The sequence below is a fragment of the Dufourea novaeangliae genome, unplaced genomic scaffold (genome assembly GCF_001272555.1).
Source record: "Dufourea novaeangliae isolate 0120121106 unplaced genomic scaffold, ASM127255v1 scaffold144, whole genome shotgun sequence".
Taxonomy (NCBI): domain Eukaryota; kingdom Metazoa; phylum Arthropoda; class Insecta; order Hymenoptera; family Halictidae; genus Dufourea; species Dufourea novaeangliae.
Window position 1 is genome coordinate 463074 of NW_015374021.1, and position 26821 is coordinate 489894.

General features: G+C 40.4%; 1 protein-coding gene across 1 annotated transcript; it reads right to left on the reverse strand.

Moving 5' to 3' along the window:
• Positions 1-709: 709 nt before the first annotated feature.
• Positions 710-14440, reverse strand: LOC107189132 (protein jim lovell-like). The gene is made up of 2 exons (XM_015577605.1): positions 14076-14440; positions 710-3828 (listed from the first exon to the last, which is right to left on the reverse strand). The coding sequence occupies exons 1-2, from the start codon at positions 14264-14266 to the stop codon at positions 1773-1775; spliced, it is 2247 nt and encodes a 748-aa protein (XP_015433091.1). The 5' UTR covers positions 14267-14440; the 3' UTR covers positions 710-1772.
• Between the last annotated feature and the right edge of the window lie 12381 nt (positions 14441-26821).

The window sequence follows — 26821 nt, forward strand, 5'->3', positions numbered from 1 at the left end:
CGGTACTCCGCGAGGCGTTTTATTGCTTCCGGGAACCGAATCGGTGAACGACGACGGATCGCTTCGTGAGTGACGCACGAACTGAACACAGAGAGTACAGTGAAACATTGATTAGTGTTCCGAAAATTGGGCGTTCATAAATTAGATGAATATCGATTGTTAATTGGTTAAAGTACTCGGCCGTTGAGCCTCACGTTGCGTCAAGGGGAGACTCCCTTAATGTTAAGGATGAACATCGGGCGTTTATGCTGTAGTTCGTTTCGAGCAATAATCGAAGTTTTACCGTGGTTAGCTGTCCTCGTGTGTAGGTTGCTGGAGAACGTGTAAAGCAATATTCAACTGGAAGCTCGTTATAACGCCGCTCCATGGGCAGCGAGGGACCTATTTTTTTACTATTCGGTGAACGTTCGCGAAGGTAATATAGAGAGTGATTTGATAACAACGGTATTTGCTAGGTGAACAATGGTGATACGAGGCTGTGTCACTGAGAATGTGCGCGTCTCTATGATTGTCTCTGCAGCCTGGTTAACGATCGTTTAACGGCGTGTCGCCTCGCTGGACACCGAGCGTATGTCTTGGAACAGGTATCTTTAACAATCCGCATTTTAACAACTATTGCTCGAGTATAGGTAGGGGGCCTACCACCTTACCACGATGTAACAATCACAGGGCCACGAGGACTGCTCGAAGGTAGACACCTGTGTGTCCGTGCGTCACTTTCCCCCGGGCGGGTTCCGCGATTTCCAAGCGAAGCGGTAGTTGCGAGCATTACAATCTCCGGGCGTATTGCTATTCTCCATACAGCAAGCAATCCGTATTTACTCGGCCGTTTTACAGTACTATTTGGTATAATCGCTCTTGTAGCAGGAACTATTTATAGTGATGAATACGAGTTGGTCTCGCCCGCCGGTGAAAGTCTCCGCTCCGAAAACCGCCTCGTCGCGTCCTTATTAGCCGAACCGGGATCGTTTTTTTTTGCTTTCCCGTCGACTTTTAACACGTACAGTGAGGATTGTGGATTGGTCGTGTGTGGAAAGGGGTGAGTGTGGAACAAGCACCAGAAAATACACCGGTGGATGACTCTTCTTTTTCCCATGGAGCTGTCTCGGGAGGGGAGGCGGGTACACAGGTCACTAATTTTAACCAAGAAGACGAAGTGGTGCGAGGATGGGGGTCTCGAAGAAGACGCGACGGGGATCTCTCGCGCGCGAGGAAAGAGAATTTCGCCGGCACGCTCGACTGGAGTCTGGCGTTTCGCGATCGACGGACAAAGGGGGATCGACGTCAATATTTTTGCTGACGGGAGAAAGACAGAGCTAAGAAGGTTCGAGAGGAACCGTAAGGAAAGACAGAAGTGACACGTGGCGACAGCGTGGCTTAAGCGTGGATTTGAGCAGGGCGGAACGTCCGTCGAACGTACCCCGGGAGCTGTAATTGGTGATAGTCAGTCTTGTGAAAAAGAGAACAATCTCGCGCAAAATATCGGGGATGGGCAGGAGCTGGGGTGAGATCGCGCGCGGGCGCGTGTGTCTGTCTGTCTGTGTGTGTGTGTGTGTGTGTGTGGTCTTTGTACCGCGTGGTGCCGTGAACGTGTGTCACGTGTCTCGTGTCGAGGGATCGTTAAACGTGGGAGTGGGTGGGGATGATTGGTGTGTGTGTGTGTGTGTGTGTGTGTGTGTGTGTGATCGGACACCGATGTGTCCGTGGGCCTTCAACAAGGATTAATAAGTATCAACGCGCGTACCTATGACCACGAGTAAAACGATATTCTTCTAATCCGAACCATTTTGTTGAAGTAGCGCGGGCGCCGATTGCGGCGGTTGCGGCTGCAACGACTCGTGGTGATGGTGATGATGATGATGATCGATCGGCGACGGTGTCCGACTGCTCCGCGTGGTGGACAGGTCACCTCCGTTGCCACCACCACCTCCTCCACCACCGCCCCCAGGATTCCCTGGTGGTTCGAACGCCTTCTGTTCGCTGGGGGGTAGTAAGTGCACCATACTGACCGGTACGGGGAATGCGGCGGCCGCGAAATCGGGAAAGAAACCCTGCGGCAGATTACCACCGAGCAACGAATGATGTGGAAACCCGCTGTCATCGCCCGGATGCGGCGGCAAACCGGCAAGCGGATGGGTCATTTGCGTGGGCGGCTGGACGGTCTTGACGTTGTTGTTCAACGAGTTCATCATTACCTCGCCCGTGGTCGCGCCCGTGCAATCCCTCCTGAGCTGCTCGAGCTTCAGACTTTTGCCGTACTTCCCCCGTACGTACATCAGCAGGCTGTTGTACGGGATACCGAAGATCCGGCTCGCCTGAGACGTGGTCATCTTCTTGTTCCAGACGTGCTGCAACGCCTCGGTAAGTTCCGCGTTCGTCCACGACCTGGGTGGTCCGCCTCGGGGCGCGCTGTGCTGACCCTTCGGTCTACCGACGGGCAGACCCCGGCTACCGTGGTCCCCCCATCTACGAGGCGTGTCGCCGTCGCCCCTGTGCTTCTTGGGCTTCTTCACAGGATGATGACCACCGAGACCCGCCGCGCCGAACAAGCCGTGCAGCGTTTCCGGCTTAAAGCTATCGTGGAGATCCGCTAAAAGGGATCCCCTGTCGAGGGCGCCGGCGTGCGGGAACAGTCCACCGCCCAGAGACGCGACCCCGTCCAACGGGAACATGGATGCGACCGAGCTACGTCGAGGTGTCAACGGTGACTCCTGTTGCTGCTGTTGTTGCTGTTGTTGCTGCTGATACGGATGCGTTCGATTGGGCCCGTGCGGACTGCTACCTTCCCGCGGATGATGACCCTGATGCGGTGGTGGCAGTTGGTTCTGCGGATGATTTGGCAACCATTGGGCCGCTAGCTGGCCCAGACTCGTCAGGTACTCGCTGTGATGGTGCGGCGGCGTCAACGACAACGCCGACATCGCCGGCAGGCCCGCCGCAGCCGCCGCCGCCGCCGCTGCTGCCGCCGCCGCAGACGGGATGTCTTGGAGGGAACCATCGTGGTGGAGCAGACTGGTGCCGGTCAATGGTGATCCCCTTGGACTGCTTGCCGCCTCGCTGCTCTCCGCTTTCACGTGGTGTTGTTCGGTGCCGCTAGGCGACAGGGATCTCTTCATCGAGAGATTCTCCGCTATGTCCTCCTGGTGCTGTTGATTCTGCGGGATCGTCGATTGTTGTTGATGATGATGATGATGGTGGTGGTTGTGCTGTTGGTGGTGCTGTTGGTGCTGCGACTGTTGTTGGCCACCGGTCAGGTTCAAACCGCTCACTGGCGGACTTAGACTCGGTGGCGGATGAGGTCTGCTGAGATCTTGCGGCACCAGCTCGCCCGATCTCCTTCGTGGACGCGCTTGCTTCCGCCTGGGTAACAACGGCGACCCGCAGCTCTCCCGTAGCTCACGGATTCCGAAGTTCAAGTGACCCATGTGCGGTAACCTGTCCCGATGATCTCTCGCGGGATGAAATATCGTCGGCGTGGTCGCCGCCATTGGTTCCCGCGTGGACGCCGGCGCTGTGCTCTCCGACGCGTTGTCGTCCTCCTCGGGGGTGCCTTGCCTGGCGCCCTCAGGCGTCGACGGCTCGCCCAGAAGAAGATCAGCGGTTGGTGTCTCCGGCGGCGAGGCAGGCCTCGGCTCCGACGATGCCAATCCACGCACCTGTAGACTCTCCGCAGCTCTCATCAGCCCGGGCAGTTCCTCGCGACCGACGCGAACCTCGCCCCGGTACATAAAGTCGATCAGCGCTGCCACCTCGTGGCCGGGAAAGTCCTTCAACACGATCACCGGATGCTTGCAGGGGTGTTCCGCGAATATCCTTTCGAAGAACGGACTGAAACAATAAGGAATATGTCAGATTAATGGAGAAGGATAATCTTCGCATTCCGCCGTGGAATGTACAGTATCTTGTTACTGTTGTTATTGAACTATCGTATATAGGTATTGGTTGGACTATACCTTGGTAAAGAGTATATTAAACCTAAATTGTCAACGTTCCTATATAGTACATATTTTCCCGCAGCTTCGCTTGCGTGGATTTCGGGATATGGCAAAATTATTTTTAACAAAATTTCTAAATTGTATTGTTAAAAAAAGAAAAAAAATATATATATTATTGTATTTATTCTCGTATATTCGGACACCTTTTTGCCCGCTGGAGATGGAATTTCAAAAATATCCTGTAATTACTTTTCAAGCATTTGTGTAAGTATCATTTTGAAGCAACAAGCAGTGGAACATCACATCTGGATTAAGAGATACTGAGAAATCCATAGAAACACATTTTATCCCTTTTCACCCCTTTAGGTGTTGAATTTCGAACAGTCCTTTCTAAGTAGATTCGTCCTAAGAGGAAGCTATCCCCTAAACTTTCATGTTCCTAGGTTAAATAATAAGAGCTGGACGTTGATGAATCAGTCAGTCAGGACTTTTTCTTTTATATTGTATATATAGATTAATGCCAATGATACGTGAAAATTACGTATGAATTATTTATGATTACCTCTTGCTTGCGATTACAAGAATATGTTTTTATATGATCACGTTTAATAAAATAAACCCAATTCATGCGAAACAATTCCACCTTGAAGGACCAAAACCTATTACATATCGAATAAAATAAAAATAACACACTATAAGATCAAATATCTGAATCTGTGTTTTGGTTACAGTACGAACAAGTTTTCATTTGATGTTCACCACATAATGCTTTAGACTCCAGAGCATTTATTACCATAAGTAGTTGTTATTCTCTTTCTTCCAAAAGGGCACAGTCTGCACTGACATTTTACGTGTAGGATGTCACTGTTCACTCAACTGAAAACAATGTACGACTGTGACTGATAAGAGAGCAAGCTTTGTAGTTCCCGATGTGAGTGGAGGGAAAAACTCCTAGACGTTGAAGTGATCAAATGGTCAATTAACAAAATGGCAGCAACTTAACGCAAACTATACGGAAATTTTTACGTTGGTTGGCAATCTAGGGTTAATTGTGATTGGGATAGAGGAAAATATTAAAGAGCACAATCTAAGTTCGCACGCATGGCGTTTTATAATACAGTCCCCCCTTCCGCTAATCCTCTCTCTCGGTTCTTTTATTTCTTATAAGACAATTATGCTTGATTTACTCGGTCATTATCGGACACGCAACCCCTTGCGCTTAAAGCAAGAACCGAGTATGCACAATCTTTACGATGCTGAAAAGAGTTCGAACGTCGTACGAGGTACACGTGTATTTACGGATGGTTCTTAAACTTGCTGGAAACTTTCCAGTCATTTTTCTTCCGTCGTAATTGGTAACAGTCTGTCGTCGAATCTGGGGTAGTACGGAATTTCTGTATCGAAGAAAAATGTTGCTTCGCGTCGTTCTGCCGTCACAGTTGACGGGAACGGAAACGGTCTAAGCTCTGCACGGACAGAATAGTTGTCTACTATTTGTTGCACTCAGCGCATGCTCGTTCGACGTGGAGTGACCAGCCAACAGAAGAGGTTGCTGCTCGTTTTACAGACGGAATCACGGGCAAAAAAAGGGTACAGCGAGAATTAGTGTTCCCTTACGGATATCGCCAGGTAGCCGGTTCCGGATGGTACGAAACTTTCGCTGCGTTTGCGTCATACGTATCGCGTCGCAAGAAGAACATTATCGTGTTGTACTCTGAATCCAACTGACCGGTAAAACACGGAACAAGTATCGCGTAAATCGACCACGAGTGTTTTTCAATGCGAGGAGTTGCTTTTTTTAGAACGGTCATTGGTGGGGTATCGCATTGTTGGCTGGAAATTATTAGCTCGTCGCTTATGAAATGTCGGTTTCATTGATCGTTATATTTGGTTACACTTTTATGAATGAAAATCAGGGATCGAGATAAACAGTTATCTTTTTGTTTTAAAAAAAATTCCATTCGAACTTATGTGTTTTGTTCAAGAAAATATCTGTTCCTGTGGAATTTCTATGGAAATAAATATTACCCTTAGGAACTTCTTTAAAAAGTGTTCCCACGGAACAAATATTTATTTAGAAAAGCAAACATGTTATTTTAGAACGATTATTGAAAAAGGTTCCATAAGATAAACATAAGTATCAAACTATTAAGTAGTTTTATTTAACAATACAGTATCATATTATTCATATGTTCATTTAATGAAAGGTATGAAGATCATAGTATAAGCAATTAATGGTTTCATAAGAAGTACTGCACAGAAAAGAGAACTTGTCAAGAATAATACCTAAATACGATTTTTCTTGAACTTAAATGAATTGAAATACATAGAAATTCTATAATATAATATACATATAATATGTATACATATATGTGAATACTATACAACTATGTATTATTGTACTATTTAATTTTTGCTATTTAGCGTGATAGTATTATAACTATGATAGTATTATTGCATTAATATAATTATTCAATGTTGTTGTAGTCCTATTCATTGAATACTATTCAGTATCTGTTCATGTTACAGAAAACTTTTTTTTTTATATTTTACAAGTTCTATTGAAATTAAAGCTTTTATGTTCAAGAACTTTTGTTTATCTGTTCTTATAAGAACTTATAATGTGAGGACGTGTTTTAAAAAAGTCCCACGGTCCATGTTTTAAATAGAACCTCATAAAAAGTTCTACAATTTTTTCGATCCCTGATGAAAATTATTGACGATAGATACCAACTGTTCCTTAACACTTTGACTGCCACGTCACCCAAATATGGGTGACACGTACATTGCAAAGAGACTGGATTATTTTGACACAACATTTTTCCGTAAAATTAATATCGCAGTATAATTTAAGATAAGACCAATAACTTCTATTAACTAAACGCGTAAACTTTCAACGACTTATGCCTCAAAAAACGAAATAATGTGTGTCTGGTTACGTACGACCTTTTTCACTGCGGCACTCAACGTGTTCAGTCTTTAGGTACTTTTTACGAGACGCTATTTGGATTACTTAATATTATAGTATAAAGAATAAATTAACAGACGATGAATTAAGACGTAATTCGTCTAAAAATCTATTTTTGTACGTACATTTGAAAATTTTGAATCAGACATAAACATAAATTCTATGAAACTATATTTACGATTTTTGGTAAGCATTATCTTCTAACGAAAAGATTGTAATAATATTTTCGAAAAATTAGGTTTAAATTTCAAAATTTAACATACGTAGAACGTAAATTATGCTTAAAGTAAATAAAATTCGTTTCAGTTGAATAGATTGTAAAGTGCCACTGAAAAGAAAACCTAACATTTCATATGTAATGATGTAATATATTTCGGATTGCTTGTGTAAGGTAACGAAAACGTAATGGAAAGTGAGACATTCGTGTCAACAAACCCCACTTAATTCTTTTAAGAATTATTGCTTGATACATAGTGTTTATCCTAAACAATAAAATATATCGAAGATATATCCTTTGAATATTAATTCCACTGTCACGCTAATTCAAGTTTTTCTACTTCGACAGCCAGTATTACCGCCAAAATTGCTATTTCGTACATTTTTAGTGAAAGGTTGAGAAGCTGGAGAAGCTAGTACATCATTTTCAAAATGTCGGAATTTTAATGAACATTCCGTGAAAATTTTTAGAATTTTTTCGATTAGCTGCTACAAATACGTAGAACATCATTCAAGTACTTCTATTACATTCTTCGGAACTTTGGTTGATATCTGGATTACTTTATGGTAAAACATTAAATCGTTAGATTTTTTTCTTTCTCTCGTAGATAATTTACAAATTAGGTTAGTCTGTAATGCCTTTTGCATTATTATTATTATTATTATTAACGAAAAAATTTCATTTACGTGGTAATTGATCAATGATAATATAAGTGGCGCAGATTTTTCTAAAAAAATGTATTCCGTAACGAGAGTTATTTATGGACACAATCTAATATTTTAAATTTCAACCGTTGTCATAAGTATTTCATGATAAACTAGACAAAGAAATATAATGTTACAATAATAGCAGGCAGATTAATTATACATCAAGAATTTAATCGAAAGTGAGTCGTAACATTAATACAAAGATGGAACGACGAGAGAAAGAAGTGGTAGCTATGTTTTCTATTATATTAGGCTGTAATGAAGATAATCCTTGAAAAAATTATTTCATAAAAGGATTACCAAACTGCAATGAAAGGCACGAATGTATGTCAAGAAAGTATCATAGACAAATGAAACGTATGTCTCATAATGTTTTATGTTGATACTAAAAATTTTGACTTGCAAAATACAGGAACTATTGTTTTCTGTACGTCGTTAATGACTTAGAAATTTTCTGCTGACCACGTTACAATCTTTCGTATAAACAAGCGCAAATGCATTTGTTCCTTTGTTAATACTTTACTCGAATTAATTAAATACGTTTATTTCCTGATTATTCCTCCTATGACGCAACCAAAGGAATTCAATTTTAGAAGATATTCAAAACCAGATACGCTATAATTTCGGCACAGTATCGTAAATGTTTCGTTAGAGAGTGACATTTATGATGTCTAGAGCAGAGTCCAATATGACTGTTATATTGAAGTGTAAAAACGAATTCGGCAATATAACTTGGAAGAATTTGCGAGTCAAGAAACAAAATCTGTATGATTTGCAACGTAAAACGATCTTACTGCACCAGAAATCCATAATTAAAATAGTAAAAGCAGTAATGTGTGAAAAAATCTGTGTAAAAAGCGAAAACAACGTAGTAACAGAGTTAGCACGGAATGTCGAGTACAGCAGTTACTCCGGCGCCTTACACTTGAACCGGTAAACAGAATTTAGTACATCATGGTATAATTTACAATTGATATTTAAGAAAATTCTCCCGATATGTTTCATGAAAATAGAAACTAAAATGATAAGAGTTTGATTTCTTCAGAAACTAACAATTGGTAGTCTAAATTTAAATCTATGCCATCCTTAAAAATTTGCTTATGTACATTAAGCGAATAAAAGGTAAATTTCATCATGTTTCGCGTGACACAATCTTTAAATACTGCTTCAAAGGGGTTGCACGAGAAATAATTGACTTTGTGATCGAAATCTATATGATGTGGATTAGATTGTATTCAAAGTTATTCGAAATAGTTGAATGATAATTTTTTTACTTTTGTGGCATAAAATAAAACGCCTAGAAAAGTAATTCGTTCGTGTCGTTTGCATAAGAGATACAGACCAGTAACAAAAAGTAATCATTTGATTGAATACCACGCGTGGTTTAGCGAGAAGTGGTAATAAGAAGTATCATAGGAACGTAATTCGTGATAAGTACACTTTATTCTCAACATGTATTCAACGTTTAAAGTCAGAAGATATATTGAAAATGGCGTTATAGATTGCTATCGACGTTGTCAAACACTCTCCCCACTATTTCGTATTACGTATTGTATATTGTACTACCATGGGGGAACGCCGCCCCCCCTTTTGGACAGAAAACAGTTGCTTTTGCCCCACTCTACAAGAAAACAATTGAATTTTGCCCCTCACCCCCTCACTCCTAGAGTTACAAAATTTTTGCGTAATATTTAATATTGCAGTATAATTTGAAACACGACCAACAGCCTCTATTAACAAAACGCATTTAAACGATTTATGACTTTAACAACAAAATAAAGTGTGTCTGGCTACGTACAGCCTTTTTCACTGTGGCAGTCGATGTGTTAACATTTTTGCTCCCTCCCCCCCTTACTGATAACCTGACTACACCCATGTGCACTACATAATTACGAATGCTATGTAGATTCACTAGGTATCATATTTGATTGGGCCATGTAGAACCATTTTCGTTGAATAATTGAATCCCTGAAACGTTCGATTTATTCTGATAATATTTTTATCCACTTATTTATCCTTTATCCTTTACCCAATAGAGCCAAGCATACGAGTTGTTCATACTTCACTAATAAATGATAATTAAATTTCGATATTCAAAACTGCTAATATACGAGATCTTAAATAATTTTCTGCGATTCGCGAAAAGCCACAGGAAAATACTGGGACTGCATCCCAAAAATTTCCTGTTAATCTATAACCCTATTTTCTCATTACTTTTCAAGACTATATACGCACACTAGAATTATTTCACTGCTAAAAATTTGTTAGTGAAACAACAAGTATGTATTATGAAAATTGAACATAAACGACGGTAAAACAGTATTGCAGTTCTTACAAGGGACAAATAATATTCAAATAATAAGTCTAGAATCAATTGATTAATTTTTCGTCCATTAACACTCTCGTGAACCAAATTAAAGCAGAATAATAATGATATGAAACAACATATCCTGCAGTGAACGTAAATACGATGTGATGTACGCTACTACAGCTATTACGATGCATTTTGAAGAAAGAATCTTTGAGTAAGTAAATACCAAAGTAGGAAATTATTAGAAGATTCAGTTTAATTCAAATGACAAGATATCATCTTGACTACCAACTTAACACCCGTAAAAATCCCATTAACAGAACCGACGATATTTTTGGAATCAGATGAAAACCCATAATCTAACGTTAATCACATTGGTTATTCTTTTAGTTGTCTTGAAACTTATAGGCACTAACTAAGTCTGTTTCACGGAACATCCTACTGCGACGATTAATCTATAGCTGTGTACCAAAAATTGCGTTACGTATACATGGATGACACAATGGTCAATGTGCTAACACGTTAATGCATTGTAGTGTTGGATCACAATAAGCAATGAAGGAAACGATCAGAAGTGCATCTCAGGTTTGAAGAACACGAAATACAACAGAGTTGGGCATAATTTGAATAAACTTTTATTTGCATAAAAGTAACGAGTAAATAATTATTATTCGAGTTACTCGTAAACCCAATTATTTATTATTCGCGTGCCAAGCCCTTCTGTTATTCGTCAGTCATTAATTGTTATTCCTGTTTACCTATCGAAGAGGGAAATAATTGTTCCTCATTTATGCTATTGTATAAATTAGAGTATTTGGAGAAGTGTCCCACCACAAAAAGAATATTTATTAGAATTTTCATAATCATCCTCACAAAGGAATGTTAACAATCCAAAAATTCTCATTTCAATGAAACTTCATGTGAATGTAGAGAATGTTGAAGTATGCCAGGAGCAATTTTTTTTTGTTCTGCGGAAATTAATTTCGAAAGGGTGGAATCAGCCCTTAAAGTTACCACGGTTTTTCGTTTCTTTTTATACATATAACTTTGCAACGGTATGAGATAGAACAAAACTTTAAATGTAGAAATTGTGCAGTTTTTTAATGATCATTTACTTCACCAGAAGAAAAACTTTTTACGATGCGTCATTTATAAACAACATGATTTTTTTGTTATTTTAGACACAAATTCTTAACCGTAAGGAATGGAGACAATCACTGTGTGCAAAAAATTCACAATTATCGATGGTTTGTTAAGAATGTGAAAACTTCATAAATTTTTATAAATTTCCTTATTTGCAAGAAACAATTTTCTCTTTTTTACTTGCATGCTTATGCTTTTACACGTGATATTTTATTTCATTCATTTTGCAACTTCTAGAATGCTTTATTTTTGTGATACAAGGGAAAGACACATATCTGAATATGCATATACAGTCATTGTTTTACTAACTGACATATGCAACAACACAAGAACAACGCCGACGGCATCAGATAAATACAGTGGCTGCGTTATTAGCACTGTGTCATATTTGGTTAGAAGTTAATATCGTCGTGCTATCTCTACGAGTTATCTTTCAACAAATCAGGTTGCTTCTACGATTGATCCACGCAATCGACGTAAAACACCTAATTAATATTCCTTATTGACCGTAGCACCTTGTGATAAAAATGCATGATACACAATACAAAAAGATTAAGAAAGACTTCAACATTTGATTTGACTTAAAAAAGATTGCTCACTACGGTAAATCGCAAGTTACCGAATTGACTGTAAAATCTAACCGATGCAAGCAATATTGCTGAAAATAGGCACAGATGTCAGAGACAATTGTGTCAACCTCACGGAAAAAGAAATTTTTTTACCGAATAATTCTATCACAAGAAATTTAACAACTGCACGAACTTTTTGATCGCATACCCTGTACGTCTATGGTTTTGTGGCAACATTGTCGAATATACATGCGACATATTGGCGACACAATGAGGCGAATTGCAACAGCCTCGGATAGTTATAACTCACAGTCAAATATAGACGGACTGGATGAATGGTGTGTTCGTAATAGAATGGATCTCAATATTGATAAAGGCCAAATCATGAGATTCACTAGGAAAAGCAACCCTTATATCTTCCCTTATTCACCAGGCGGAATACAACTATCATCTAAATCTAGCACACGTGATCTTGGTGTAACCATCACGTCCACGCTGTCATTTAACTGTGTCACATTCTGGACGTTGTATCCAAAGCTAATAGATCCATAGGCTTCATACTCAGAAATAGCAGACTTCAAAGACTCAACATCATACTACATCTTTAATCACAACTCAAAATACTTCGCCGAATAGCATATAAATCGGGCCAACCTATGCTTCCTTTCAATCATGACTATAACGAGATAATGCAAAACTTCAACATAATGAAGCTTGAAACCAGAAGAGTTTCAGTAGGCCTTTATTTTCTACACAAAATTTTAGTTAGAAATTTAGTTAGAGTTTATTCTAGTTAGAAACCAGTTAAAACTCCCGCACTTTTTAGACCTTCGACACACACATCCAGATTTAACAATAGCGACCTAATAAACAGAATTTGTATGCAAGCGAACAATTGCAGCGAACAAGTTGGTTTTTTAGCGCTTGAACTTGCTGGTGAAACGTTACTCGTACCACTTTTAAGTCGTGAAACATACTAGGAATAAACAATAATTAAATTAAAACTACTTTATCACATGTTATAGAAAACAATTTCTATGCAAGTAGGTATTTCGTTTTCTGGTAAAATCCTGTTCTTCGAAGAGTTAAAGTCATACCAAACTTTAGAGGAGAGCAAATCAAAGGTGTGAAAACCTTGATACTTGGAATCGTTCGGTAAGAATTCAACGAGAAGCAATCGCTAAGTCTAGATATACCTATGTATAGAAATGGTGAACATTGCATTAAGTCCCCTATGCACTGAACCTTACATTGTCTGGTTCGGAACAAAATATGGACCTAATATTATTTTTACACTGTGTATATTAAAAACTAAACGACCTAGAAGAAAATAATTTTTACCATCGCAACCAGTGGAAAATTTGACATAGGAAACATGTAAAATGTCATTAATAAAAAGAAGTGGACTTAATACACTCTGGCACTGGGGTTCATATGGAGTACCGGACAAAAGTATTCGTACACCATTTAAAAGGGAACAACTTTTTTAAAATTGGTTCTAATGCCTTGAGTTCTTTTGTGAAGTTAGGGACATTAGTTTATTAAATAATGTGTAAAAAAAATTGAAAAAGTTGCAATTGATCGGAATCGCGAAGAAAATAGCAATGGTCGTTTTTTACAACTTTTTAATCTGAGGCTATAATGAAAATTTAATAAATACACGTCGGAGATTTATACTAGTTATATACATATTGAAACTTTCATTGAAATCGGTTGATACAAAAACGAGCGAGAGGCATCAAAAGGTATAAGCAATTTTATATTTAGTACAATTGTAGGTCGGAAGTTGTGAAAAATTGCGATTTCCGACATTTTTAATCGTTTGTATCTCGTAGCAACGTTAACCGATTTTGATGAAGTATTGAACATGTATTTAACTAACATAAATCTTCGATATGTATTTATTAAATTTTCATTATACCGTCAGATTAAAAAGTTGTAAAAAACGACCTTTACTATTTTATTCACGATTCTGACCAATTGAACCTTTTTCAATATTTTTTTTTACACATAATTTAGTAAACTAATGTCCCTAACTTCACAAAAGAACTTAAGTTATTTGGGTACCAATTTTAAAACAGTTGTTACGTTGTAAAGGGTGTACGAATACTTTTGTCCGGTACTGTATGTACGTGTCTTTGTAGATCTGTCACTTATGTAATAATCCAATGGGTTTCTATTCCGTGGAAATAAATTAATTACTAATAATAAAAACGTTTCCGTACCTGCAGGCACTAAGGACAACCTTGTGCGCCCTGAGGCTGGTCTCGGCACAGACCAGTGTCACGTCGACGAGCACCTCGGCGTGCAGCAACGCCTCGAACGCCTGTAGTATGTGGGTCTGATGATTGTTCCATCGAAGGGAGTAGTGTGACTGCAAAGCCATCCCATCAGGACTGTCCGCGGCGCTCGACATTTTTCTCACACCGCGCCGCTCGTCCGGTTAGCGGAGGAGCCGCCACCTTGCTCCGCCTCGTTCGCCTTCGTACCACGGGCCACTCCTGGGGTCGTCTTATTTTCCATGCACGCACCCACGCGGTCACACACCGTACGTCGATGATCACTCCCCTTCGACACTATCTCGAACGGCGACGTTCTCCTGGAACCGGTTGCAAAATCAGACGATGGTCAGTGTCTCATCCTTGATTTAATATGGGGTTGGAAAGAATCCTGGACACATTCAGGGGGTTTACACGTAGAACGAATCTAGGGGGATCCAGGTCTACTTCCAATGTAATCGAACTCTTTCGTCGCCACCGTGCACGGTTCATTAGGCCGATTAGGTTTAGAGGCAGTTGATTATGGGGGTGGTGGGGGTTTGACGGGGGATGGGGTGTAAGCGAGACCGAGGGGGCGCAACTAGTGCGCGCCCGTGACGCTTATGCGAATGAAATTGGAGGGATCGAGCTCGTGGTATGGTCGATGTAATTGATGGACAAATTAGGAAAGCTGTATGCGTGTGTGTGTGTGTGTGTTCGATTGTGACACATCGCGATGATGACGAAGGGGTTCTTTCGCTTGGAGAGCTGTACGGAATTTCAGAAGAGGTCTGCGAGATGTTTCAGGTCATCCAAGATTTTATAATGTTTTAAAGCGTGTTATGGTTGTTTCAGGTAAGTTGGGGTAACTTTGTCCCAAAGTCGGAAAAATATCATTTACAATTTTGCAGCTCTTCTGCGGGTATTTTTCTGTGGAATACCGTTTCATGTGGAAATCAACTTAATTTAACAATTTGCAGAGCTGCGAAATCGAAAATTATCATTTTCTTACTTGGGACGAAGTTACTCCTGTGTCAATGGTTAAACCACCTTATTGGACGTGTGCTAATGAATGTTCACCGATAGAAATTTTAAGTATCTTCCGGAGGTTTTATGGCGTAAATGTGGCGTAGCCAGTTCGAGGACGGAATGACGAATGTTGTAACGATAACATAGGTTTCTTAATTTCTTTGGAGATGAATATTAATTTAGTAGGAAGAGATGCGATGGTTCACTGGTACAGTCTACATGTCTAGAATCTCCTGTTTACATATTTTTAACCCCTTTGATTTTGGACTATTTCGGCGTATAATCTACGCGTGGAACTGCCTGTAATATATTCTTCGTGACATTTATTAATATGATTTATCATATTGGATTACTCTAGCATGACAAGAAGATCGACCATAAAGAGTCTATATCTATCGATAACTTTTAGGATACACAGTTTCTTCGTGCAATTAGTAGTCGTTGTCCACTGAATTCGCGACAAGTACCCCGAATAGATGAAATCACGTGTCTCCGCGATATATTGGCAACTGTCGGTTTCAAACGTGAAATTGTACGAAATAGTTAGTGAAAATGAACGATATGAAATTTGATTCTCTGTCTCTAAACACCTGATTTTTTGTACCACTCTCCCCCTTTTATTAAACATATAATTTATTATTGACAGTGCGACAATATCAAGTCTATCGAATTCATGACTGTAACATATTTACTAGTATTTCAGTTGTTTACATTGACATCGAGTAATAAAATTAAGGCTTCGGAACATTTAAAGTGCAGAGTGTACTTTACATTAGACAAAATTGCAGCTGTTTCACAGATATTAGCGCTGGTAACCGAAATCACTTGTTATAATATGGTAATGTTCAAAAAAATGGATTATAAAATGGTATTTTCCAAAACTTATTACGTTTAATCAACACTGTAGAAACAATTATTCAATAAAGTGTCCATGCTGGTGTTCAAAATTAAACGAGAAGTTGGAAATAAACTTACTATTTCTCATATGTTTGCTTAACATTCATAACATCATGGGAAACAATTTGACCATTATGTTACGAATGAAATTAGGTACATTTTCATACGAATTTGTGAAAATTCGTCTCAATGACAGTACGGAGCATACGTTAAAATCGAACTGTATTAATCCACGTTCTCCAACATACCCTAATACAACAACACGTTCGTCTGTACGAATTTCGAAGCATTGTCACAGTGAAAATAATCCTTAAAGTCGGTTAAACGTTTAGTGAAAAAGAACTCACGAAGATCGTCGTACGTGAAGACGGATCCAAACGGTATCTTTACATCGTTTCCGTCCATGACAATGAAACATTAAATATTTCCACACTGTCCATTCTTCACAAAATAAGTACACATTGTCGATCGACCGTGACAATCAAAGTCTCTCATTGAAAACTGTACCACACGTACGAAATCACGTACAAAAATCCGCGGGAAAACAATGGAATAGCATATCGAGGTGAATTCCCGCCTAATTTTGCGATCGAGAAATTTCACGCAACCGTGTGTGATTCGTGAATTTCTGCACGCACACACACACACACAAACTTTTGTCGCCTAGGCTCGCGGTTCACCCTGCCGCGATGTTTACGATTCCAGGCCGGGACTGTCTTTCGAACACAATGCGCGTTGCTGTCTATCGATTCTCGTCAATAAAACTCGACCCATAACTCGAATTCCTTTTCGATCCGGGGGGACCTGGAGCTGCGGTGGTCGTGCAGCCACGGGTAAACAGCGCGTAGAGCGACGATTAATCCGTCGATCGAGCACGAATTTTCGCGGGCCAAGTCGCGTCAAAATCGCGACGGGTGAAAAAACACCGATTCGAGCCGTGATAACGCGTCCGTCAGTCACGTCCTGGTTTCAAACCAACGAATTAGTCAAAAATGCTAGTTTTCACGTTCGAGTAAATTGCGCAAATTGACTTGTACATTACACGTTCAATCTATCCTGCAGAATTATATCAGAGATGGGCAAATTCATTATCTAGATGAAGAGTTTCGAAGAACGAATAAAAGATAAGAAAAAAGGTACTTCGTTATTTTTCATCGTTTAAACGTAGAAATTCCAATTTTTATAATCAAACAGTACTTCTTCTTGAATAAATCGACATTTGGGAAACAATTGTTTAATCTCAGTAACTGTTTCAAGCTCAGAATAATGACCTTCGATACTGTTGCTTTTCACTACGTATTAGTTGAATAAAATTGTGCTCAACTCTGAGTTATGTTATGTATATGTATACACTACCGACCAAGAAAGTATGGGACAAGGTTTTCATGATTAAAGAAAGAGAAAAATATTATTCTATAAAGATTAGACAAAAGTAATGTACTAAAACTGATTGGAAACGATTCCCGTATGCACTGATTCTGTAACTTTTATTATATCGTAACAGAATTACTGAGTTACTGTTCCATCAATCATAAACTCTGGTCCCATACTTTCGGCAATTATAATTATTTTTTAAACAATAAGAAACTTAATGGTAATTATTTGGCCAGAGATGTTAGCCTCCACGGTGAGTCGTTGTATTCCACATATTTCAAGTCCGTTTACACGCTCAGATAATTTCCGCAAACTGACTTATGAATTACACGTTCAGTCTATCTTGCACAGTTATTTTATATACATATAAAGAATAAACTACAATTAGTTATTACACAATAAGCCAAGTAATAGTAATTATTTGGCCAGGGTCGTTAGCTTCCAGTTAAATGCAACGATTTGCGTGTGCAAATGTGAATGCACAAGTCAGTTTGCGTAAATTACTTGAACCTGTATACAGTGACTCACAAACGTGTTCACGAAAGACCTGTCACATCTGTTCGACCAAATTATTTATCAAACTGTGAACTTTACTTCGAAATAAAACAAAATTCATCAGAGAAATGATGTGAAAATACATAAATGGGATTGTTGAAAAATCTTTGCAATTAGTTATTGTTTCGAAAGTATGCGAACGAATGTGCGAATCACTGTAAGCTTCCATGAAAACCGTTACGAGCCCCTGTTCGACAAGGGGTCAAACGGATCCTCAGGCTTCGCGGAACCGCGCTACGCCACTGTGCGCCCGTCGAAAACTCGTCGCAAGTTTGTTGTCAAACTCCGCACGTGTTCGCGAGTGGTGCGCAGAGAGTGAGAGAAAAAAAAAAGAATTGTACGGATTTCTGGCGAACCGTGCGTACCGTTCACAGTTAATCGTTACTTTTTTCCATAGCTTCCTCTCTCGAACTGCATATACGTGGGTACAAAGCAGAGTTTCGATTGGTTCCGATTACCCTAATCACTTCGATGGCCGATGGCTGTACGTGGAATTCAGTGACTCTAAAGTCTCTAAATTTCTCTTGATATATAAACCGTACGGGAACATTCGAATTCAAAGTGACCCGTCAACGAAACAGCTTCTTGGTCGACTACGTCCTGTCGTCTTAATTAGGATAGGAAGGAGCCAAGATTTTGTTTTCGTACGACGTCTCGCGTTAAATGTTTAAATATGTACGAACCATTTTCATCAGGAACACGTAGACCGGGATAAATTTTGTTATCTCACGTCTCAATACCACTCGTCCCTGAGAGTGAGAAAGAGGGAGAGAGAGGGGGCGGGGAGAGCGAGAGCGAGAGAGACAGAAAGAAGACACTGAAGACAGAGGCCTGGTGTGTCCTGCCGATGATAAAGACTCCGCGGCGGTAATCGATCACATCGGTTCCCATTAGGAATTGTCACCTAACGAGCACAGTCCATGTTCACACGAAAACAACAACCAACAAACCGGATAGAACACACATATGTATGACACACTGGATGGTCCCTGATGATGGAGAGGATCGCGCGTCGAGGTTTCCACCACAGCCCAGGGATGTGAGATCGTTCGGCGCACTGTCCCGTCGTATCGGTTCGGAGGTGGTCACGGAACAACGGGGAGAGCCAAAAGGTGACGGAAGACGACTTACACACATACACACACTGATTCGAAGCATGCCAGGAGCTGCGGATGGTGGTTGGCGGGAAAGCTAAACACAGCCGGTGGACCGCGTGGTGTACTTGCCGTGTGTATATGTGCGTATGTGTGTGTGTGTGTGCTGTTACGGGGGGAAGAGCTGTCACTAGGATAGACAGAGAGAACGCGCGGCGCAATAGAGGATAAGAGTAGCGTGGCGCCCCTAAACGATCAGCTGATTCCTCACTGTCACCGACCGTCTTCTCGATAAAAGCACAAACGTGTTCACCAGACAGACAGAGTAGAGATCGAAAGAAAGAGCGATAGAGGATATCGGATTAGCTCGCTTCGATTTCTCAGGACACCCGCGTGGTATACAATATAATCACTGTTTCGTTCACTATCAACGTCGTTTCCCCCCGGCACGGGCGTTAATTACTCGGTATTTCGTACCGCCGGAGAATAACACTTTCGGAGCGGCGATTCCCGAACGACAGACTGTTCACGAAAAATATAAAAACGAAATAACAAAAAAAAAAAAAGTAAAACAAAACAAAACGAATACGGAGCGAAAATACCGAGGGGAATAACCAAACTCGGACAAAAAAGTCGGGGTTGTCACCGATGATATGTTTCAGAGAAAACTGACCGTATCGTGTGGATTGCGTGTGCGGCACAGCGGCGTCGGCGACGGCCGGTGAGTGAATGCGCCGTGACGTTAGGCGCCCCTCCTAAGATCCCCGCCCCTCTCGCTCCTTAAACTTCTCTCCCCCTGCCCACCTTCACTCCCTCTTGCCCCGCCGGCCTGACGATGTCGTCTCTTTTCCCGCACGATACACACCGCTCACTTGCTCGCACACTAACTAACCAACCTCCCTCCCTCTCCCCGGTCGCCACCCCCTTTCTTCCACCTATCCCTCTCTCATTCTCTCCATCGCGCCCGCCTCCCCCCTTCCCCTCAACCAACCCGCGCCCGATGCTTTCTCCTCTTCGTCACTTTACCGCCCCGCGGCGCGCAGAGACCCTATGCCCACCACCTCTCGCCACCTCTGGCGTGGTGTCCTGCCGCTCTAACATTCGCGGACCGCCAACTACCCCTTTCCTTCCTTTCTACTTCAGGGAAACCTACTGTTCAACCAGAGACGCGTTCCTTCTTGTTGCCCTAACTCGCGTTTCCTAACCTCCCACTCCCCCTTCTGGTAACCGTCATCCCGTCGCCCCCCTCCCCGCAACATAGTTGCACGAATCCACACGCGCTCATCTGCGAGAAGACGTAACCGATAAGAAAAAATAGTTTGAACACGTGGAATCCGTAGAACAGACCTCCCCTCTATTATATCCTAAAGTCACCTAACCTGCTTATCATCCGATTTCCTTCTTGTCCCATTTGGTAACGAGGATCGAGTATATTTTTTTTCGGAAAATGACGGGTGAAACGCGTGTATTCGAACTCGGAAACGCCGACTGGTTCTGTTCTTGATCGTGTCCGCATTATTTCTTCCGGTTTTGTCCAAGGTGCCACTTGACTGACCATTTCTTGTGACAAGGTTTTCGCGCGTTACCATGATCGAGTAAGGGAGAAACGATCCGTGAGGATGAAAATCGAACCCGGAACACCACGGTGGGTAGAAGGACGAGCCTCGGAGAAGATAAATACGAAGCGGGGAGTCGCGAAGATTTCGAGGACGACGAGGAGTCAAGGCCGCCGTCGGAGGTGGCACCGAGAGAGGGTGAATTTCCAAGTTCAGGACCGTTCGAGGGATCGCGACGGGGCACCATAGGAAGGTAGGAACTGTAGATAGTTTCCCCTCCCCCACTTACCACCCTATACCGAGCACCCTTTTGCCAACGTGGTCCCGCGCGTTTCTGTAGTGCCGACGACACACATATACCGTTGCGTTTTGCGGAGCCCCGCGTCACGATGAACCGTGAGCGTGGCCACGAAAGACTAAGGGGGCGGTGCGTTCTTTCCTCGTATTCTGGATTTATGTGAATGTTAACCCCCCTCCCCCGTGGTCACACCTCATGAGAGTTTCGTCATGGTCACCACAGTGTCCAATTGACCACGCAACCGTCTTAGAAACGGTTTCCGTATATACAGGATTTGTTCTAATGGATTGTAAAAAGTATGGAACGTATTTTTAACAAATTAGATCATGGAACAAACTGCGTTTTATAAAAAATTTCAATATTAACCCTTAACAGCGCGGACCATAAATATGCAATTCCTTTTTTCGTAGTTATAAAAGGCAGTTGCTGGCTTTCTGTTTATCTCTTACTTTTATAATTGTCTACTTTTATTGGTAGATAGTTATGATGAAAGGTAAACATTATTCGGGTAAACAAATTTCGAGAAACAGAAGACCTTTCTAGTATTTGTAAGGCCGCTCGTGTCCTTGAGGGTTAACGTATTCCAAAGAAAATCGCGGGAGTAGAGATTCTTAAAAAATAAGTTCTTTTCACTAAAAAATAATCGTGACTTTTTTAATTATTCTGTTTTTTTTCCATAAAATATAAAATATAGGGATATAAAGTCTTAAACTTTCGTTGGGGCTATCTGGACCCCGGGTGAACACGGAGGTTTAACTCCACAGTTCCCCTGGGGTCTATATACTATATTTTCAAATATTTGTTTTTAGTATCGAACGTATTTAAATTCACGTCCAAATTTTGTGTGTATTCCTCTACATTTCTCTCAAAGTTTCTTCTAAATTTGAAATAATGTTATTAAAAGGGTTATAAACGTGAAGAATAAGTAAGGAGAACAGCAGGATCAAATTATTAAGTGGCTGTGATCGTATTCTGCCTAAGAATTATGATTAGTGAAAAAACACCTGGAGATTTACCAATTTCTTCCCAACGTTGCGTATACGCAATGTCTAAGAAACCCATTTTTTGTCCCACTAAGTTTCTTCACCAATGCAAATTATTCTCAAAGTCTTATTAGAGAATGTTATGTACTGAACATCAATATTTTTTTCGCTACATTTACATTCTAGCTATTTGTTATATCATTCTTGGAATATTACTCAAATTTACTATTTTCCATGTACTAAACTTATCCTGGGAAGAAATTGGTAAACGTCCTTCTTTGGTTTTTTTTGTATAATACTTTATAGAAATGTAGGATAGATATTTTTGAGTTGGAAATTTTTAGAATGTACAATAGGAGCAGCAATAAGTAATTTGTTACGATTCTAATATGGTGGCCAAATAGTTCAAATTCAGACCCCTTCCAATCTTCTGTTCAGTTAAAATGCCGAAGGATAAAGGTAAATATTAATTAACATTGTTAAGGCAGCACCAGGATATGAATTATTTCAAAACAAATACGGAATTTCACTGAAAACAGTTGTCTACTTGTTAGAATACCTAATATTTTGTCATGCGATATGATAATTATATTCCACGTCTGTAATTGTACATATGTTACCAGAGAATTACGTTTAATCGGAGGCGTGTTTGAAAGCAATTTTTATCCTTTGCTTCTTGCGATACTATACAGAAGTACAGACGATATTTCTAGGGTAGAAATATTTAAGAAATACAGATTGTTACACGATCTAACCGACATATTACTGATCTTTAGTTCGTAAATTCCGACATTTCTTTACTCAAATTACTAATAACGTTTTGGTGTCAGTGTCCAAGACACTTTGAACGACTTTGAAGCGTGTATTTTCTGTGTTAAATGTTTGAATTATATTTTCTTATTCTCGTTTCATTACTTCCAAACAGAATTTTATACCGAACTGAAGGATATTTGAATCAGCCTGTAAATCACTTTGTTACAACGTTTAATGTAATAAAAACAAAGAAGCGCGGTATTGAATTTACGTAATATCGAAGAGAGCTTCATACGGTTGTAGCCATATTTGTATAGAATTTTTTAGGCATTTTTCAGATTAACTATTCTTCTTACACTGTTCAAGTGTCATTAAGATCGTACTAACCATAAAATACTATTAGCATAAGCTCTGTATATGTACTTAAAGAAAATTACGATTAGTTCTTCGTTCAACTTTAATTATGACCATTCGAATATTACCCATCAACGCACAATTCTAGATCACCGACAAAATTTCTATACAAAGAAACGTCAGTGAACACTTTTACACCCGTCTGCCTGTCAACGAAGTTTCACAAGCGATGAAAATTACACAACTTCTCACACAACTATGCCCTCGACACCGTGAAAATTTGCCTTTATACTAACCTACATTCAACAATAATATCAAACTTTGTGCAATTACGCGTTCACAGGCAAAAATGTCGCGGTAACTTCCCGCGGAATCTCGGTGCACCGAACAAGATCTCTGTACACGTTAAAATCTACATGAATCAAATCACGTTGTCTACCAGCAATATTCACTTACGACCGATTAATAATTCATCGTTTAAGCGATATGTTTAAAAGACGAAAATAAAACTGGATTATTTCCTACGATATTCCCGAATGGTAAAATACTAGAAGCAACCAAATGAATTCAAAAACAAAAACGTACCCTTAATGACCGCCAGGTTCACCGTTAGCTCCCAAAACTCCTGTTGTCACGTCGTACCGTAGAACTCAAGCTGCACTATTCCAAAAAAAAAAGAAATTCTACTTCAGCACAGAGCACCACAATTATCCGTCCCAATACACACGCGATCCGAACAGAACCATCTGATCTGTATCCGAACGATCGCGATCGCCACATGCATATTCACAAAAAACCACCACTATTACGATTATGTACTTCGAAAATTGAAGAAAACAAAATATCGCGATTCCGTCAAGCGTCCTCCTCGTTACACGTGGATCCCCCTAGGACAGTTGTTACAAGTCCCCCCCAAAAAATCACAACGAAAACGCGGGTGTTCCTCGGACCGTATCACCGTTTCGTATACACGTGGACATTCGAAGTGGTTCCGCTCCAAAAAGGTGGAGGGGATGGTTGTGTTTTATCACAGTCGTGGAACTCGTGGTAGGTACGCAAGTATGGAATTCCGCAGGTGGTAGAAAGACTGTTCCTCTCGCGCGTCGTCAACCTCAGCCACGATGTATGAGAGCGTGCAACTGTCCTTTCACACAGAGGATGGTGTATGCCGCGTGTGGATTCCGCACAGGTGTGTGTATGTGTGTATGCCAGATCTCGAGTGGCGGCGGGCGGCCTGGCTCTTAGAGCAGTCGCGTTGTGACTGCCTCTTCGAACTTGCCACTGAAAGTGGAGAACGAGGCGAAGAGTCCCACCTCCTTGTGCCACCTCCAACTGGGTGGGTACCAGCCCATCGGACCCTCCTTCTCCTCCTCTCTCTTGTCCTGTTCAATCTTTTCCTTCTCCCCGCGGTCGTACACCGCCGCTTGGCCGTCCTTACGGCAGCGGCATGTTTACCGTCCTTGGTAGCCGATTAGATGCCGCTTACTCGGGGACACCCTTCGCCGTACCTGAGGGATCCTCTCTACCTAAGGTGGTATACCCCGCGTTGTTGCCCTCTTCGTGCCCTAAATATCGCTGCCTTCGGGTCAAATACACCTGCTCGTTCAACCTGTTCCCTCTACCTTTCTCCCTTGCTCTGCTGCTTTTCTCCTTCAGTTGACCGAGCCAGTGGGGTAGGGGGTTGGGGAGGTAGGGTAGTTTTCCGGCGTGTTCAACGACCGCTGAAGGATTTGTAATCGAGGCACCGCTAGATCCCTGGGATTTTGCCCCCGTGTTTTTGGGGTCGATCGCCTCCTCGAACCGAGACTTGGGGGTCCGTTCTGGCGAGGATTCTATGCGATCGGCGTTCGAACTATGTATTCTTCTCGAGAGATGTACTAGTTACTGGAATTTTCTCTGTGATAGAGGGGATAGGATGCCTTTTTCTTTTTAATTAGGTGTTTTGGAAGTCTACGGATTATCTTGTGTAGTATATCTTGTTAGGGTGTGTTTCATCTGTTATGAACTAGTAACTTGTTTATGATTTTTTCGACAACACTATGACCCGTCAAGTTTTTATTTCTTGTAATTAGGTGGTTAGATCTTTCTAAGCTTCTCTGGATTTGCGGAAAATGTAAGAACGTTGCTGCTAGTGTGGGTATTTATTTTTTCTTGGTGTTACGTTATATGAGTAGCTGAATCTAGGATTTTATTTGAACCCTTTGACGCTCAAATCTTTAAACCGTTATTTCAAAATTAATTTTGCGAGGCAATACTTGCATTTCTTAACCAAAAACGATAAGATCTACTTTACTATTAGTGAAATTACAGATTCTTGCTGACAACAGTTAGATATTAACCGGCGACAGAATTTGACGCACCTTTAAAACAAGTGTTGCACCGGTGCAATACTGGGTGTTAAAGGGATAACGAGGTTTATTCATTGTAGTTCGCAGTGTTTTACAAATTTACAAATGCTTGTTATTCAAATTGTATTCGTTAATTCCGACCAACCGCAAAGGGTTCTACAAATTTGTAATTTATCTAACTCTAATGTGTAATTGTACTCGATAACTGATTTTGCGTGTTCGGTAATGTTTATAATATTTAGGTGAAACAACTTTATTATAACTGCTCGTTATACGCTAATAGAATGATGCAGCACGACTGTAATTGAGAATGTAACGATAACTGAACATGGCGAATTCACTTATCAAATTAAAATGGTGTTGCTTACTGCGTGTATTAAAATATAATTATAAATAAATGAAGAGCATAGAAAAGTGTAAATAGAACTTGCATCGTTGTATTTACTGTCTCCTTGAAAAATAAAACGAGAAAATAAATTGTTACGAGTTACAAACGAGATTTTTGTGACGTTATTTTGATTGTAGAATTAACGTTAACAAATTTTATAATTTCAGAATACTGTTTACTACTGACTCGAGTCACTATACCTACATTATCGGAAAAATACTCCTTTAAAAGTATTAATTTAAACTAATAGTTCAGTTCAGAATTTGCAAATGAAATTTAATTTGGTAATACATGTTAGTTTATGAAAAATGTGGACTTACTTCTATTTGATAACCGAACTTCGGAAAAGACTGACATTAACTGAAAAACGATTGAGTAATCTATAATATGTTGAAGAGCGAAATCCTGTTGAAAATTTTAGACATTAAATCAGATATCTATTATCGGCGGAATGGTATATTTCAGAAATGTATTTTATTAATCAAGTTTTCTTCTCATTTCTCATGCAATAATTAAGTTGCACTGTTTATAGCTGCGACGGTATGCTTGATGTTAATGATTCACAGAGTCTGCACTAGGATTACTAAAATGAGTCTTACATTAATAGCTTTTATTTTTGTTCTTATTATTTTAGAAATATTTCCAAGATTCATACATGGCAATTAATTCTGATGAAATTAATTTGATCTATTTTGAAAGCTGACGAAACAATAACGATTCGGTGATATGGAAGCGAGGAATTTATATATTATTCGCGTTCGAACGGATTTCATAGGTTTCTGTCTTGCTTCACGCGAGGCGTTCAAATCACAAAATTCACCAAAAGAATCTTGCCGATATCGTCTCAGTTTTTAAAAATATGATATGCATTACCATTTATACTGAATTCATTACAAAAAGTGGCATTTGTAATTGAATAAAAATTGTGTCATTTCACCTTGTTACAAGCGCATGTAAAACGTTAGTGTCTGTTTATTAGATATAATTATTTTTCATCTATTGTTGTCAGTAACTTCTTTTAGATGAGAATTTACATTATTTTCGCAGTCGTATTCAACATAGAAACAACACAACGCTCAGTTAA

Excerpts from the sequence above, each read along its gene's own strand:
- LOC107189132 (XM_015577605.1), bottom strand. The coding sequence starts at position 14,266 with ATGTCGAGCGCCGCGGACAGTCCTGATGGGATGGCTTTGCAGTCACAC. Across the intron at positions 3,829-14,075 it reads GTTGTCCTTAGTGCCTGCAG|TCCGTTCTTCGAAAGGATAT; the intron begins GTACGGAAACGT and ends TTATTGTTTCAG.